Source organism: Euprymna scolopes, chromosome 7 (genome assembly GCF_053919585.1).
Source record: "Euprymna scolopes isolate OS-2025 chromosome 7, ASM5391958v1, whole genome shotgun sequence".
Taxonomy (NCBI): domain Eukaryota; kingdom Metazoa; phylum Mollusca; class Cephalopoda; order Sepiida; family Sepiolidae; genus Euprymna; species Euprymna scolopes.
The window spans coordinates 36,342,684-36,362,021 of NC_136488.1; the positions used below are offsets into that span (position 1 = coordinate 36,342,684).

The window sequence follows — 19,338 nt, forward strand, 5'->3', positions numbered from 1 at the left end:
CAAGAGTTGTCGCTCTAAAAACGAAGCCCTGTCGATAGATTCATTGATCCCGTGCGATACCACAGTCAGCACGTCAACGAAGGACGCAATCCGTATCGCTTGTTTTCACTGAGGTGGTTGAAACTTCTGGAATTTATTACATTACGTTGCAGTATGTTAAGAACAATACAAATGTAATTCGATTTAATTCCTTTAAGTGAATACTTTTACAGAGTCGAAATTATTTTCCTAATAACGGCATCTTTAAAAATTAACGTAATTACTGTATTTATCAATACAGAATTATTTCCCTTTGTTTAAAATAAAATATTAATATATTCTAAAGAAAATCTGCATGTATTAAAAAAAGAAGTTAAAAGGAAAAACACTACCGAGCAACGCCGGGTAGGTATAGCTAGTATTTTATAAAGGCACTAACCCGGGTTAAAGATGTAGATATCCCACCCCCATTTGCTGGGGTGAAGATCATGGGTATGGTGAGTGACGTTGCTAAGGTCGCATTTTTTGGCAGCTTCCTTAAACTCGAATGATTGACAGAGAGGAGTTTCACGGCATTTCTCGACGCATTGTTTCATGTCGACACCTTTTATCAAACCCAAATGATCTTCGGCTGGAATTGTCACCTTCTTCAAAACGATGATTTCTTCGTTTGCTGAAATAAAGAAAATGGAGAAATTAATAACGAACTTCTAGCTAACAAAACTGTTACATGATTAGTACATATTACTTAATAGTAATGTGCTTTTGTGTAGCAATATTTGGATACAGATCTGTAAAAATAAGATTAGAATCGGAGATTTCCATGTAAGATTAATAAAAACTGTGGATTAGGACTTATCTCTCCTCTTTATTTAGAGAGGGCGAAGGAGATACAGAAAGGGGTAAATGAAGAAAGAGGGAATGGTTTGCAGTATGTGGCCAAATTTTAAAAAAAACATGTCATCATTACTAAAAACAAAAAAGTCAAGATAAATAAGTGATTTTTAATGGAAATCGCTCGGGACAAGGTATGAAGCCACTTCATGTAAAGAGCTAACAAGAACGAGAGATTATTATCACAAAGACAAGAGTGCCTATTGGCCTTAGTCTTTTTAAGACTAAGGTTCGTTCAAGCTCTTTGGCTTAACGTTCACAGGAAACATGAGTTGGAATAGATACATCGAGATCATTGCCAAGGCTGCTGTGAAGAAGGTGGGCTCTCTCTATCGTGCTAGAAAGTTACTTGCGTCTGAAAGTATCCTGTATCTCTACACACCCACCATTCGCCCATGTATGGAGTACTGCTGTCACATTTGGGCTGGTGCATCTGCTACTAGTCTCTCACTCCTGGAAAGGGTCCAAAAGAGAGTCACCAACCTGATAGGTTCCGAACTGTCATCTAAGCTTCAGCCCCTGTCCCATCGACGAAATGTTGCATCCCTCTGCCTGTTTTACATGTATTTTAATGGTGGATGCTCTGACGAACTACAAGCCCTTGTGCCCCCTCGACGAAAATACCTCCGACAAACCCGACAAGCAGCGAAGTCCCATCACTACGCATTAGAGATCCCTAGATGTAAGAAGACCTTCTACTCTAATAGCTTCTTCCCCAGAACTACTAGACTTTGGAATTCTCTTCTGGTTTCCTGCTTCCCCAACTGTACTGACATGCAGAAGTTCAAGTGTAATGTGAACAGACATCTTGTTGCTAAACTCTCTACATAGTACTCTTGCAACTTACGTCCCTGATAGTGGCCCCCTACATCAAAGTGGCAATGTGCCTCGTTTGGGGTGAAAGTGTAATGAAGGAAAAAGAAGGAAAAAGTTCCACTTTCGAAAGGAGCTACTAGAATAAGAAACTTAGAATGGGGTATCAAAACAGCGAATTGGTGTAGACCACTAGACCAACGAGTGAAACGAGCTAGAATAAAAGGAAGCAGAGAAATGTTGTCATGGATGTTGCAAACGAAAATGGTGATTTGGAGTAGTGTAATCGAAAAATCAAATCAAATAATTTCTTGTGTTCATTGTCAAAAATATAGAGAAACAGTACTTAACAGTTAACGGCTAAAGGAAATAATAAAATCTCAGCAAATCATTTTCGAAAATTGAAAAAAATCTGATCTTAAAAAGTATTCTTTCTCTCTTATAGATAAAAAAAAAAAATTTACAGAGGAATATTTTACGTTGCACCGACTAAGGGAAATACTAAAATCGCAGTAAATCCTTTTTTCTTTAAAAGCAGATTTATTAAAATTTGGAGATATAGCTTAGTGGTATAGAATTCGACTACAAATTGAAGGATCCCCTGTTCAAGACCAGGTGTACTTCATCATTTTATTTTTTTTTCTTATTAATGAGTTCAATTTACGATAAAAGAAGCGAACCATTTAAAATCACCGTAAATCATTTCTTCGTTTGCATATTTTAAAACTAAACATTAATCAGAAGTGAAATTTGATGAACGACATTATCATTATTATTTTTTTCTTTTTTATTTATTTATTTATTTTTTTGCGAATTAGTTCACCGGCCAAATTATTCCTCGTAATATATAATAATCAATAGAGGATGGATTCTATAATAATACATACACAATTCGTACAAATTAAAATATCATGTTTAAGCGTATTGTACGACCGGACAATGTCGGGCGTCCATCTAGTAACAAGTAATTTATAACAAACAATTTTTTAATGTTTTTTTTCTTCTTTTTATGATTTTTTTTATTTAGATTTTTTTTATTATAATAAACCGATGATAGCAAACAAATGTTTTATTTATGATTTTTTATTTATTTATTTATTTATTTATTTATTTGTATTAAGATTAAGACGCTCAGAATAGAAAATAGCTGCAAAATTCTTAGCAAATCTTCAAATATTAAAAGATTTCAAGCCAGTTATTTTAATCTTTCTTTAATAGTTGAAAAAATTACTTTGTGACCTTCAAAATGGATTGGAAAAAATTAAACTTCTCGAATAAAATATCGCTGTAAAATTCTTGACAAATCTAAAAAGATTGAAAGTTTTGAGAGATATTTACATCCAATAATTTTAAATAAAGATTAAAATAAGATTGCCTTAAGAAAATTCATCATAGTTTTACATAGATTTGGTTCGAATAATTTAATAAGAAAACAGATACCGTAATAATTTTTTTTTTAAATACTATATATTTTTATTCTTTTTCACCCCAAACAAAATATATTGTCTTCTACTAATTCGGAAGTAAAGGGGATACAATTTGGGATCGTGTCTAGCATGGGACTGTGGGGAGTTGAGCAGCGGGATATCTATCACATTACATTTACACCAGCAGATCAGTATAGCCAGGAAAGCAGGAAAAGCACATTCTAGTAAAATACTACTAAAACAGGCACATGGATGCAACATTGCGACGATGAGACAGAGGTTGAAGCTTCGTCGGTAGTGCGGGGCCTATTAAATTTGAGGCTCTTTTTTAACCTTTCTAAGTGTGAGAGATAATAATTAAAGGAAACTTTCAAAAGTCCGATTCATTTTTTTTTGGGGGGGGGGGCTCCATGCAAATGTTGCAACAATATTCCATGCGTGGGTGAAGCTTTAAAACATGTAATGAGAAAAGCATAGTTAACAAAAACAAAAGAAACTCGAGAAAAAATGGAAGTAAAAAAGAATCCCAGGCAACATCTTTGCCTTCGGGACAAGATCAAAGTGTAGTATCTGTTCCGGCAGATGCTGCAAGCTATGACTAGCTATGACTAGCAAAGACCAGATGTGGGGGCAACCCCACATGCCTGACCATTAACCAGCTCCCATTTCCCACCTCTCGGGAGCTTGTCCCCTTTTTCCCTTCCCCCTCCCTTCACTCCTCACATTAAAAATTGGCCTTGTGCCTAATTTGCTCGGTGGGGGAGCAAATAAACACCATCTGTTCTTCAGATGCTGCACTTCAATTTCTTGTTCTCTGTCAGTGGAGGAGAAATCTTTCACGACTGAGACAATTTTTATTTTTGTTCCTTTTCTCCACATTAAAAAACGACCCTGGTGTCTAACTCTGTCTCGTGGGAGGCATTGTAAATAGGAACACCAGGTCAATAAGTTAAAGTTTAATATGTTATCCCCTTGTAAATTAATATTTTGATCCATGCTTTACATCTGGTATAATAACCGTTTAATGGCATTAGCATAACTAAACTTCATAGTGATTTTATGTGATTATGGATAAAGAAAAAATATACGCTGACATACAGAAAATAGCTGTGCAAATGTATTTGATCATCATTAGGGCTATGACAAGAGAATATTCTTTTCACTATTTTGACTCCCCAGTATATATCAGTGAATATATTATATGTTTTTAGATAGAGTGATGTGGTTCTCGATTGATTAACTGTGTCGGATATATACTCGAGAGTCAAAACAAGAATATTCCCTTGTCGTAGCTCTAATCACCATACCAAGTCAAACACAAAGAAATGTTTTAACAAAAGAAAGAAGACATTTTCATTGACTCAGAATATGTTAATACATTCCTTTTATTTCGTGGGAATTCTTTTAGCTTCAATAATGGTTGTCGCAGAATGCTTGTATAGAAATACAGAATGTCCCAAAACAAGACAAAAGTCTCGTTAAATCCATAAAAATGATAAATTGATTTTTTTTTTTTTAAGTGTGGAAAGTTCAAATAAAATAGTTTTATTCAGTTTTTTGGAAAAAATCATTCGGAGAATAGAATATTATCTCGAATGGGTGCAAGGGAAACGGGCCGCCTTGATCTCCTAACCTCACAACAACGGTAGACTTCTAGTTTATGGGAAAATGGTCGCGAGGGGAAAGGAGACACTCTTACCTGCAAAAAAGTGCCTGAGTATCCCCGTCGGCATTCCACGGTAAAGACGCCTCAGGCGATTGGCAATAAACTAACTCAAATAGAGAAGACAAAGCCTAGGAATGTGGACATCTTAGAACTGCACAGAACTAACATCCCATCGCAATCAACAGGCGCCAGATCATTACAGGAGTGCTCTAATCTCTGCTGATTTGGGGGCTAAGGATAAAAATTTAAGAAACATTGTAGAACTTCAAAGTTGCATTAGAGAATAATGCACAAGTTTCGTGCGTACGGTTGCTGCAACCACTAGGCATTCTCTTTTGGAAGAGTCCCGATGTAACAGGTTCTGCACTGTCAACCAAGCTGCAACTCCTGTCCCATCGCCGCAATGTGCCATCCCTCTGTGCTTATTTTATGAGTACTTTAATAGAATGTGCTCTGACGAACTCGTAGTAGAGGTGTCTTTTCAGCATAAATACACGCGACTAACACGAAAAGCAGCAAAATCCCACGCCTTTATTGTAGATGCACCTTTGATATCAGAGTCTTCTCCTCTGAAAGTTTTTTTTCTTTCGAACTGCTACACTTTGGAATTCTCTCCGTGTATCGTGTTTCCCCAACTGTAATAACATACAGAAATTTAAATGTAATGTGAACAGACACCTAGCTGCTCAACTCCCTACTTAGAGTGTGCATGTAGACAGGGTCCTTAATTCACAGTAGCCCCTTATGTCTAACTGGCAATTTGATTTGTTTGGTGAATATGAGCAAAATAAAAGGGGAGCACTTTAATAATGTGTTGTAAAATTTTGATTTTTCATTACTACATGCATTTGTGAAAACCTCTTCTATAATATAAAGGAAATTTATAGAAGGTATTACAATGCAGAAGTGTAACGGATGGACAGAAATTGGAGTGGATGAAGACATATAACGATATATATATATATATATATATATATATATATATATATATATATATATATATCGTTATATATATATATATATATATATATATATATATATATATAATCTTATTTATAGTATTCCGAATTTTATTGGTGTTATATAATTGAAAATTAGGTAACCGATGAACTACGCTATTTGTTGCTATCAATCTATTCCTTAATGTCTTGATTTTGTTAAAACAATATATATTTATATCTATATCTATATCTATATCTATATATATATATATATATATATATATATATATATATATATATATATATATAAGAGAGAGATAGAAAATTAAAACTTGAAGTTGAACTTTACAATCAAAATTTATTGTTCGACTGAATACTCCAAAAAACAATTTACAAAGTCCTTATTCCGCGGAGTTTCAAAGAATGCTATTCTTATTATTCTTCTCATTAGAGGACATAAAGAAATCAGCAAATTATACTTGTAGCAATGCTAGAATTTGCTATATATATATATATATATATATATATATATATATATATATATATATCCCAAACCTCTGGCCTTGATGTAGGGGAGACTAAAACTTGCCGCTATAGTTTCAAATGATCTGAAATAGCAGCAAGGGAAGAATTGATTCCAAATATTTCTCATATGTCATATCACCTCTCTTTTGGAAATAGGATACGATTATGAATATCTCCAGTATCAAATAATCCTTATACACTGTGAACCAAAGATATAGATATACTAGCGGCCGCACGGCGTTGCCCGGACGTAAAATACGCATAAATTTTCTATTTTAATTATTCCAGAAACTGAGACATGTGCATGCGAGTATTATAGTTTTGTCTTTTTTATAAACAGTTCACTTCTTGTGAATAAAAAATACTCGGGTTGAGATCGTAACCAAAACCCAAAGTCTTTGTCAAATACGATAACCATTGCACCAGCTTCACACGACATAAAATTCCTTTAAAGAAAGAACAGTTCGATTTGGGCCAAAGTTAACATATTTATTCAGTCTAACATGACAAATTTGAGAACTTTTGTTACCGCACAAACAGAACTGTCCGGCGTATAAAACCAATAGTAGGTTCTTTTATGGGGCATGGGCACGCTCGAAATGAATGTTTCTATTTAGAGCACAATTGAACCATGATATTTGACGACAATTGGGGAAGGGCAACATCGTATAAAAACCTGGTCAAAAGACCATAAATTACAAGCGAGGGTAGACATAGATAAAAAAAAAAAATGGTATGAGGGAAAGGAGAAAAAGAAAATATGTCATTGAACATCAATAATTTCTAAATTATGGTTATGATCTTTCTGTTTACACAGAGACGGCTGAAGCAAATTAATAGACACCGCCTCGATAATTTTTAAAAGGGTTTTCGTGTAAGGTCGAGAAAGTTTCATCCGTATACCCTACAGTGCAGATCTACCATTGCAATAAATTTTTACCGATGGCCGACTTATGAGCTTGTATATGCCCGGATGTTGGCCATTTTCTGTGCCTACGCATCGAAGGGAGTGGGGCATGTTGGGAAATTCTAACCTTCAATCGCTGAATAGTATGCTTCACGTAGTCAGCCTTGCACTGACCGTTAAAATATATATATAATATTTGGATTGTGTTCTTACTTGCGTCAGTATGGGCGGATAAAAGTCCCGTGGTGTGTAATGTTTCGGGGAAAATGTTCCTTCGTTAGATATGTGTTCGAATTAAGTCCAAACGTGCAGATAATACTTTCTTTTGTTATACTTGCATTTCCCAAAATAAATTAAAGTAAAATCGAAGATAAGCATTAAAAGCCTGTTCCCTTCGTTCTGAGACATCCTGTATTTTATCAGTTTGGTGGGTATGAGAATCCATTCTTCTTGTTGTGCTTCCGAATCTCTTCAGAATTACGGGTGTTCTTTTGACCAACTCCCTCTTTTGTTTTGCCCACATTTGGTACGCAATATACGTGCCTGACCTTCGTGCTGACCAACCTTTTAATATATTTACATTTTCATCAATCAGATGTTGTTGCCTTCCACGGCCATTATGATGTTCTGTCGTGTAATGTTGCATAATTTCACTATTATTTTAAATAAAGGATGAAACGGCTTTTCACAAAGTATTTTATATTATTAAAGTTCTCATTAATTTTATAAACGTTTATGGAAAATCAACTTAGCTATATCCATAAAGAAGTATACGCTATTCCCCAAACGTCATTGTTAATAATTGTATAACACGAGCCATTAGTTTTTCATTTTCGTTTTCTCATACTTTATTCCTTTTGTTTCGGAACTTTTAGATTGATAGATTTTAGATAGATTGTAATATTTGAATTATTCAAATTACTATTCTCATCTTAGTTGTCAGTTTCACAACATTTCACTCAATGTAACCTCCGACTTTCTTCAAGTACATCTTTTCTAACTTGAGAAGTCAAGTACTGTAAACTGCGTTTTTCCTTCTCCCTCTTCTCTCTCTCTCTCTCTCTCTCTCTTTCTTTCTTCGTTTCCTTCCCTTTCTGTTTCTCTCTTTCTTCCCTTCCCTCTCTCTAACTTTCTTTTTCCTCTTTTGTCTATCTCACTTTCTCTCTTTCTCCCCTTCCCCCTCTTTCTCTCTCTTCTTCTCCCCTTTTGTATAAATTTAATTTAATTTTAATTCCATACTTTTGTGAATACTAATTGTTTATATCCGACCGGAAGCCTGATATTTTTCCATTGTCCGTTTGACCCACGTCATAGAAATTCCAAACGCGTTAATCTACGTAATTTACGTTCTAAAAATTCTTTAAACTTTTATTTTATTTTATTTATTTCGAGACTCCATCAGTGATTTATCCTAAATTATCCGCCCGCCTGTCTCATCGTTTGTTTTTATAGCTCTACATTTCATCAATGCATTTTCTCAAATAATGCAGTTAATGGTGTCTACTAGCACCGAATTGGATAGTTTGCGTTCACTCCAAAGTTTTTTTTGTTTTTTGTTTTTTTTTGTGGGTTGCAAAGATAACATGTTTTTTTTGTTTGTTTGTTTTTTTTTGTTTTTTTCGGTTTGATACAAGTTCAGTAGTCATTACATTTCCACACTCGGGACTCACACATCGTATGCTAGCACTCGCAAGAAAACAACGATAAGGAATGAATTCAACTCACTCTTATTTTTTTTTTTCAATGGAAAAACAGACATTTATTTACAGGTACTATGCAGAATAACGATTTGTCTCATGTTCAAAACTTTTCTCGTACTAAATGCGCTGAACAAGACTTTGCCGTGTTGAAAATGTGATACTCTGTCTTTGTCGACCATGTTAAGAACGTGTCTTTTCCCGCGCTCTTTGCCCACGTGTGTAAAACGTCTGTTTCTGTCAGTCACTAACATAAATGGTCCACGTTTTTTTTTATATATAATAATAAAATGATTCTTTCATTCCTCGCCGTGACGTTACCTCGAACAAGTCTCAGTATTTGCATACGTTGGCTGTTGCTAATGCGTTTGCTTCTGCTATACGCTCGTCGGCGCTCTGTTACAGTAAATCAAGAATGTTTCAGGGCACCATACTTGTATTTGTTGTAGTACTCGCCCAGGAAAAAGAGAAAGAGTTGAGTGAATATCTTTCTTCCGCATCACCTAGCTTTGATTACCATCGATTCTTTCTGTCGTCATTTATGCCTTCATTTTTTTATCAGTTCAACTCTCCGCCCGCTCAAAATGTACATCACGTGACTAGTTCCTTATTTTGATTTCCACTTGCTAAAAGGCTAAACGTTATTTCCTCTCACATAGAATTCTCGACTTGGATCACTGTGTTGTTTACACGTGCGCGCGTGTATAAAAGTGCGTGATGCATTGGGTAAATTTGTTAATGATATTGGCATAAATAAACTTCAGTCTTTTTTCTGTGTCGTTATGATTAGAGAAAATATGCACCGGCATACAAAAAATAGCTATATTTCATTTTAAAATTAAATGATCCTTTACAATGTATTTGGTATTATTCAGGTTCTCGTCGATTTTATGGATAATCCCTTTTGCTATATCCACAAATAATTATACTCTAATATCATAGCTTGTGTAATAATAATAATAATAATAATAATAATAATAATAATAATAATAATAATAATAATAATATTTTAGTGTCACCATACACTGGTGCCGCACCAAATAAGTAAGGAAGGTCAAGGAGGATGGAAAGACCGAGGCACTAACCAGACCTTCGCTGGGTGAGTGCAAAGAGGATTAGGACTTTGGGGAGGCTTATTGTCACCCAGATTTCAGTGACGACTACCAACAAGAAATCAATGGTAAACGGCTATTGCGATAACGCAAAATAATTTGCAAACGTTATCAAAAGAGGTGGTTAATATTGGACATCTAGGGAGACTTGTTGTCACGCAGACTCCAGATAACACTATAGGTTGTTCTAAAAGAACATTTTTTGATGCTAACCTGTTTGAAAACTTCTAGTAAGTCAATAATAATACCAAACTACTCACATCATTCTAATTTATATATTACATATGCCTAATAACTCTGAAGCATTTGAAGTTAGATAACCAAGACTTACCTGCATCAAACTCTTCCAGTACTATATTGCAATGTGAGATAACACTTTCAGAGAGCAGTATCGTAATACAGTAGAATTAGAAGTACTAGTAGTATGCAGTGTGTACGACTAACCATAATCGACACCACCTGATAGTAAGCTCCGCTTACTCTTTATCCTATCTTTGTAACCTTTTTGGTTAATATCTTTCTTACGCCTAATCCATGTTCGTGTTTTCCTTCCGTGGTTCCAACCTTGGGTCCACATCAATTAAGGAGACATGTTATCACTGGCGCTTTGATAAATGCCATCGAATCAACTTCAGCTGGCGTGGAGTCTATTTTTATAAAAAAAAATTCAAAAGAACGATTTCTAAAACAGGAGGCTATTGGGAGGCTGAGGTTTAAACAGAAGAGTAAAAATTGTACAAATGATTTCAAATAATTTTAAGGTCATTTTTCCAAGGAGTCGGGTGAAAATAGTTATGAATTTATTTTATTTTTAATTTAAATGTTATTTTTGTTTATCATATTTATTTCTTAAACTTAGTTTATCCGTATATAGGAACAAATTGCACATGTTGTATCACTAAAGCAACTTATATTTTTCATTTATATTCGTACATGTTATCTTTTCAATTTTTTGTTGAAATCAGTTATTAGACTAAGTTTCTACTTTCAGTAAACACAGGTTTTTAATTAGTTTAAGATTACAAATTAAACGAGTTTGTGTAAATGTATTGTGCTGTGTCGATCGGTTCATAGGTATGTCGAGTGATGACGGTATTTATGCAAGAAGAAATGGGCGTGAAAAAGGGAAACGTACAAACTCTTTCAAAGAAGAAAAATGGTAGAAAAATTATATCATAAAACGGAAAATTGAAGAAGGAAAAGGAAAAGAAAATTTGAATAATAATAGGAATAAAAATGGAGGGAAAAGAGAAATGATTAGAAGAAAAATGGAGGAACAAAAGGAAAATGAAAGAACACAAAAGTGAATGAAAGAAGAAATGTTTTACGCCTGATTCTCTGGTAATAATCGCGTTTCCAGTTTAATATAATGGCGGCCACTCCTGATGAATCTTCTTCAGACAGGAAGCAGTTAGTGTCTTCCATCTCAAACGATGCGCAAATTGGACGGCTCAGGCATTCCTTCGCGCATTGTTCCGCGCTCACTCGATCACCGCCCCATTTTTCTTTCTCCGTGTTTAATGCAGCTCGAGACACCTTGACAAATTTCCTCAGCACACCTAAAAAAATGAAAAAATACAAAAGGCTTTTAAGATCGATATCACTGTGTTTGATTGATTTTTAAAAAGTGTATGGCGATTCCCTTGGCTAATATAACCGTTTGTTTTTTCATCATTCCTGGATGGGCTTAATGTATCTAAGTTGTGTAGAGCAAAATACCAAATTACAACTCAAAGCAAAAGTCTAAACTCAATAAAAACATGAATTTATTGCTAATTGTAAACATTTAAATGAATACGTCTCAGAACTACGAACAAAAAATTATATTATTATGCATACAAACACCTAGAACTATCAACACAAATTAATTCTACTAGTTGGGTTTAGCTTTCAGTAATAAAATAAATTCAGATAAATAAATTAAAACGGTATCATTTAAAAAAAAAACGCTTAAATTATTAATTGATTAAATAGCTGCCTGAATAATTTAATAATAAAATAAATAAACATCTTTTAATAGAAGCAGGATTAATTTTCCAGAAATTAGAATTATAATTTCTGATAATAGATCGAACAATGTCTAATGTATAGCGATTGTTATAGAGGGTCTTGGTAATAAGCTATGAAATATTAGGAATAGATACGCTATAAACATCTCGTTAGTTGTACAGCGGTGCTTTTTGGATACAAAGTAGGGGCCGCATTATTGTCGGCATCTTTCCAGGAGGTGCTAAACGAAACCTTTGTGTGTTTGTTTTACACGAAAACGATGGCCAATGTTTAAAACACTGGCAAACAGTAAAAATGAAGGAAAATACATATAATTATAATGGAAAGTCATCGTATAGGAACTTCAATGATAAAATGGTACTTCTACAATTTATGAACCGTGTTGAAATAATGACAGCATTATTTAGAAAGCCATTTTTTTTTACGTAGAGGGCTTTTAACTGTTCTGTACATTCACCTAACAATTTAATAAATAAAATATATCCTAAAAATTAATAAGCAGAAGATACTATTGTCGACTGCTGCGATTTCATTGATTAAGCCTCTCGACACCTTTCGATGATTTGCGTAACTTATCTAGAATATGCCGGCAATAACACGGTTCCTATTCTGCAAAAGTGGTCTCTCTTTCTTAGTTGCTTTTCGACCAAACCTATCCGGACATCCATTCGAAACGACGACGTCTTTCCACGGTATAATAATTGTTATTTATTCAACTAGAAAGTAGATGTCAGAATCAAACATGTGTTTACAAAATTTTTAAGATAATTATTTACCGACAGATGTTCAGAATAACACGTACAGGTCTTACATTGCAGAACACTTTATAAATATCCGTATATGTGCCTCTGATTTTGGTGTTTTTTTAGTCTCCATTTTTATAGTAAATCTCACACACTTTATTGTTTAAAATATTAGAAATCATATATAAGTTCAGACGATCTCTCTAATAAACAGACTTAATATATTTTTTATTTATTTATCTTTTTTCTTACATACAATTTTCATGCAATACACTTTCTCTTAAATTTACCTTGATTTATCTCCGTTGAATGCGGTACTAAGCTGGTTAGCTAGACGTTTCACTGTTTTTTATTTTAATTCATAATATCTATACTCCTATAAATTTGTTGTTGTTTTTTTTTTGTGTGTGTGTGTGTGTGTATTGATATTCATATTAAACCCCCTTTTTTCTATTTATATAAAAAGATAATACAACTTTGTTATATATGGATCGTGGAATTTCATTCATCTGCAAAAGATCTAGAAAATTTGCATATTTTGTAAACGTTCATTTTAATAAATTCCCTATCAGTTCTTTTGTTTCGGTTTTCTTATGGAATGATCATCTTTAGTCAACTACTACGTGTAATTATATTAATGAAGATATTCTACATGATTTATACTTGCGTAATATTTGCGTAAAGAGCTTATAGTAAACACAAACCTCTTTTTATATATATTTATGTATGCGTATATATATATTTGTTTTAAAAATTTTGCCAGCCAAACTCCTGTCAGTTTGTAGTCTAAAGACATGATACTTCATATATAGTGTAGCTTCACACTTAATTGCACAATGGCTACTTAAGTAAATACGTAGTGCTGGATCTTCTATGAAATTTATTTTTTGACAATATTATATTACATTACAATAATACTATTTTTGACAATAATATATTACATTACAAGTGTTTTTGATATAGATGTACATAATAATACTTTGATAAGTATGTTTTAACTTAAGTAGGGATGGTATAATAAAACTGTGGGGTCTGCGTTCGCGCCTGGCCTCCATAGAATGGAAATAGATACAAACTTTAATAAAGACTTTTCATGTCTATCTACGTAAGTATACTTTGATAATTATGTTTCAGTTTGAAGAAATATGGTATAATAAAATTATGGGGTGTCCGTTCACGCCTGACCTCCATAGAATGGAAATATGTCACAAAGTTTAACAAGGTTTTTTAATATAGATCCACAGAATATTGTGATAAGTGTTTCAGTGTGAACAGGTATGGTATAATAAATTATGGGGTTTATCTATTTTATTTTTACTTTCATCATATTTTGCTTTGGTTTTGATAGCCCCAAATTCGAAGCTATCTCTTTACAACCCTTCCTTTTCATAAACTATCATACTTTCATAAATCAGAGCCCATTTTCTGTAGGTTGTTTTTGAACCCAGTCAACGACGGGTACTTTTGCTAGTATATATATATATTTATATATATATATGTGTGTGTGTGTGTGTGTGTGTGTGTGTGTGTGTGTGTGCGTGTGTGTGTGTGTGTGTGTGTGCGTGCGCGCGCACACACACATATATAAAGGTCCAGTAGTTGTGGTTGTCTATGGTAATTTTGTCAGGATCTTCAGACAGCCTGATTTGGAAACACGAGATTGAAAATGGACAAAATTTAGTTCTTTTTTTTCTCTTAAATAGAATTAAAATATTAATGTTCACGTGTCGTATGAAAGTATCAATGTCCAAAATTATATATATATATATATATATATATATATATATATATATATATATATATATATATGCATATATGTATATATTTATATATATATATATATATATATATATATATATATATATATATATATATATATATATATATATATATATATATATATATATATGTATATAAAATTACTTACCTTCGTTAGCTGCTACAATTTCAAGATTGCTAAGAAGGATCAACACCAGCGAAAACAAAAGAGCGACTTGGTTCTTCATGGCGTCTTTTTTGTTCGTTTTTCCCTGGATCTAGCAGACGACAGCCGTCCGATATTGTCGGCCCGAGTTAGACTCACCAGAATGAGGCTGCTTCGTCCTTTATGTATGCGCGTGGACATGTTGCCGTTTGGAAATGTAAGAAAAACAACGAATTATAGATTTCTAAAGTTATTTCAAAGAAAACAAGAAAACGCGGGACTTAGAACGGATTGCAAAAAATTTTTCCAAGGAAAATATCGAACTTTGCCTTTACAGTGAAACGCAACGTGTTACATTCTTGTTTTTTTAACAAACACTCACTGTTTACTCAGAAAATAAAAATAATATCATAATGATAAAACATATAAAACTTCACACGAACAAAACGGAACGAAACAAATCTCGCTTTCAACGCCCCAACCAATGGATAAATTAATATTCTTTATGTAATTGTTTTGAAAAAAAAAAAAAGAAGACGAATCATTATTTTATAAAAGGAATTTCTTTGCTTATGTAGTAAACCTAGGTTTTTATTTATTTAAGGGAAACATATGTTTATATTCCCAGGTCATATATATATATATATATATATATATATATATATATATATATATATATATATATATATATATACACACACACACACACACACACACAATGGGTGCAATAAGTATCCGATACAAAGCAAAAAGTTGATTTATTTTTATTACACAAAAACGAATACAATAAGAAAGTGCTATTCTAATGTATTTTTGTATGATAAATACAAATCATAAATAATTACGCATTCACTAGATAATTACATAAATGTCATATCTAGGGTTCAAAAAGTATCCAACACAAAGAAAAAATAGTATTAGTATTTAATAATATGGTCTTTATAACAGTTTCCAAACGTTTGAAATACTTTCTTACAAGATTGTTACAAATGTTAACTGGAATTTTATCCCACTTTTCTTGGCAGATTCATTTAAGTTCCGTCAAATTCTTCGGGTCTCTCTTTTTTGCCATCAACCTCAACTCTCGTCACAGATTTTCAATTAGGTTGAGGTCAGGTGATTGACTTAGCCATCCTAATGCCTTTATTTCCTTCTCCCGAAACCATGCAGTAGTTGCCTTAGTTGTGTGCTTGGGATCGTTGTCCTGCTGGAATATCCAACCATCAGACAAGTTAAAATCCTCTACAGACTTCAAGATTATCGTCAAGTATAGCCCGATACATTTGAGAATTCATTTTCTTTTCTATGATGTGAAGTTTTCCAGGCCCGGCTGAGGAGAAACAACCCCAAACCATTATACTCCCACCTCCAAACTTCAGTGTAGGGAAGGTATTTTGGGGGTCAACCCCTGAGTTCTTCTGTCTCCAGACATGGCTTACATTATTTCGACCAAATAGCTCAATTTTTGTTTCGTCTGACCATAATATTTGATCCCCAAAACTGGAAGACTTCTCCAAATGTTCCTTGACAAATTCCAGACGATTCTTGACATGAATCGGCTTTAACAAAGGAGTTTTCTTGGTTTCCGCGATTGGAATCCTTTCTGTCCTAATCATATTCTTGCATACACGTGTCCCAGATGCTTCTAATGGTTTCTGGAGTTCAGAACGAGTTATTCGTGGATCCTTCTTCACTTCACGAACCAAAAGTCGAGCCCTACGGTTAGAAATTTTGGAAGGGCGCCCCGAACATGACAGATTTGAAAAGCACTGGTAGGATAGCACTTTGTTATTGTTTTTATTTTTGTGTCATAAAAATAAATCAACTTTTTGCTTTGTATCGGATACTTTTAACACCGCGGTATACATTTAATCCCCCAAAAGTTGAAGAGCTGAGAAGGCAAGAGTGGTACCATGAAATCGAACTATTTTTTGTCCTCCAGAATTTATTTATTTTTTTTTTTTTACATAGTTACCATCGTTCTCAATGTACTTTTACCAGAAATTCAATGATGCATTTCTACTTCTAACGCACGGTTTGCTTTCTTAGAGTCTCACACCATCAATACCTGCAATGGAGGGATGGAACTTTCAGGCCATGAATACATGTTCAGTCATCATAATAATGCAATTTGCAACCCCCCCCCCTCGATCCATTCGGGCGAAATAAAAAATAAGAGGCGTCACTTTTGGAAGGCTCCTCGCATATATATATATATATATATATATATATATATATATATATATATATATGTGTGTGTGTGTGTGTGTGTGTGTGTGTGTGTGTGTGTGTGTGTGTGTGTGTGTAACTCTTGGTTCGTTCGTAATTAATAGTCTAAATAACTAAATAAATGATTTCTTCGACATTTTGGTATAATATGTTTACTGTACCCATGCGTGTTTTTATATATCTCTTTTTAATTATGACATTATACTTAATTTTTCTATAATAAATAGGTTGTTTTCTTTGTACCGATAGGCCATTTTTTTATTTATTTATGGACAAGTATTTATCACCGCTTGCCGTCACGTGACCAGTGTTTCCAATTTAGCGGTTTTCCAGCTAGATCTGGAGATTTCGTTTGCAATATAGCGGGGAATTCTAGAAAATCTGGAGATATTTCGTACCCACACACCCGCAATTTTAGATTAAAAAAATAAAGAAAAGCGCTTGAAAATACTTTAAACCATAAAAAAAACTCATTCATGTAAGTAAAAAAAAGTAGCATTTATTGCCTTTGGTAATAATTATTTATGGATTATTTGTTTTGTTTTCCACCTTTTTTTTTCAGCTAACCATTCTTAAATCTCGCTATAAAACCGATTTTTCCAAGTACATTTTTTTTGGGGGGGGGGCATTCCAACCTCCATAGTTTAGTTTAAAATATGATCTAAGCAACCCCTCTTAGTCAAAAATTCTAAAAAGCAAGAAACAACAGCAAAAAAAAACTTATACCAAACACAGTAGAATTTAATTATCTACCAACCTAAATACTTTTAACATGCTAAAACAAAGGTTTTTTGTCTTTTTTTTATTTTTCTAATTTCCAATTATGTTGTTCAAAGTGGATTTTACACACTGAATAAAAAATAATAAACAAATGTTCGCTTATCGCTTAAGGAGTAAGGAGGCTTAAATGACTAGGTGTATCAGTATTTTTATACGAATTTTTGACACCCCTAACACGAAACTGCGAATAAAATATTAAAAAAAACTCGTAATTTCTTATTTAAAAGTGGGTTGTTTATTTTCTTTATGGATTATATTTCCAGAATAAACTATTAAAGTTGTATAAAAAGTAATAGAAATATTATTTTTTTATTTTTTAAAAAACAGTATTGAAATTAATTGAATTTTACGAGCTCAGTATTTTCAATGTTTAAACTTTAAAAATCTATCAGAATTTTTGTATTGATTCAATTCTTACGATATTTTCAGGGTCAATGTGAAATTTTAGGATCTTTCCAATAAACCGAATATAATATTTTAGACAAACGTTGTTTTTTTTATTGAAGCCCCCCCATTTTGAAATGTTTATTAAAAAGTAAATAATTAATTTATGTGCCAAAGTTTTATATATCACAAATTGAAGATAAAAGATCAATAAATAATATATTCAAATTTAAAACAAAAAAGTAGTGTTTTTTAGCAATTTACCTGTAAAGTCCGAAGTTTAAAACCTTTTTTTTAAAACACGTTGTCTGTTTTTTGTTTTGTTTGTTTGTTTGTTTGTTTGTTTGTTTGTTTTTTTAATAAAACCTTGGTCCTTGCTTCTTTAATTGAAAAAAAAATTAGGGTTTGAATTATATTTTTTGAGTAGTTATAAGCTTGGAAAGACAGGGGGCCGAATTAATTCACGCCTCCCATTTTGAAATGTCTATTAAAATGTAAATAATTAATTTACTCACCAAAGTGTTATATATCACAAATTGAAGATAAAAGATCAATAAATAATATATTCAAATTTAAAACAAAAAAAGTAGTGTTTTTTAGAAATTTACCTGTAAAGTTCGAAGTTTAAAACTTTTTTTTTTAAACACGTTGTTTGTTTTTTTTTGTTTGTTTTTTTTAATGAAACCTTGGTTCTTGCTCCTTTAATTGAAAAAGAAATTAGGGCTTGAATCACATTTTTCGAGTAGTTATAAGCTTGGAAAACGGGGTGGAATTATTCAATATTTTTCACGAAATTTCTTACACACCTAACAAATGACTTATCTACCACTAACCCTAAGTTCGAGTTGCACTCCCAAATTTAGAGTTAGTGATAGTCATAGATTTTTTATACAATTTTTCAAGAGTGAAATCCCCAATGGTTAAACGACATGCAACTAGTTAATTGTTGGAAAGACAACCTTTAATAAAAGAAATGAAATAAAAATAACTTAAACACAGTTTCAGCACGTATAAAAGATACTTGAATTTTACTGTATTTGGTATCAGGTATTTTTGTTATTGTTTAAAATTTCTCGAATATTAATTATTTTACACAAAAGATTATGTTGTTCCTACTTACTTGCCCGCCCCAAGAGCCGTTATTCATGATTTTACTTATTTTTACTAATTTTTAGACGTTTATTTTATTTAATTGTCAGCATGAACCAACTTTTTAAGATACAGCATATGCTAACACTTCAGCGAAGTTTACGTATTTATTTTTTAGCAAACGTTAATAACAGGAAGTCTTCCACTTTATTTATTAT

At 32.8% G+C, this 19,338-nt stretch overlaps 1 protein-coding gene and 1 long non-coding RNA gene across 2 annotated transcripts in view; one reads left to right on the top strand and one right to left on the bottom strand.

The window, feature by feature from the left end:
- Positions 1–14,799, bottom strand: part of LOC145279673 (A disintegrin and metalloproteinase with thrombospondin motifs 20-like) — a 40,563-nt gene extending 25,764 nt beyond the window's left edge. The window contains exons 1-3 of the mRNA XM_080130938.1: positions 14,642–14,799; positions 11,290–11,520; positions 419–652 (exon numbers count right to left, since the gene is read on the bottom strand). Coding sequence (XP_079987064.1) covers positions 419–652; positions 11,290–11,520; positions 14,642–14,720 — 544 coding nt within the window. The 5' untranslated portion in view covers positions 14,721–14,799. The remainder of the gene's footprint in view (positions 1–418; positions 653–11,289; positions 11,521–14,641) is intronic.
- LOC145279675 (uncharacterized) overlaps positions 1–19,338 on the top strand; it is a 95,616-nt gene that overhangs the window by 47,546 nt on the left and 28,732 nt on the right. The window lies entirely within an intron of this gene.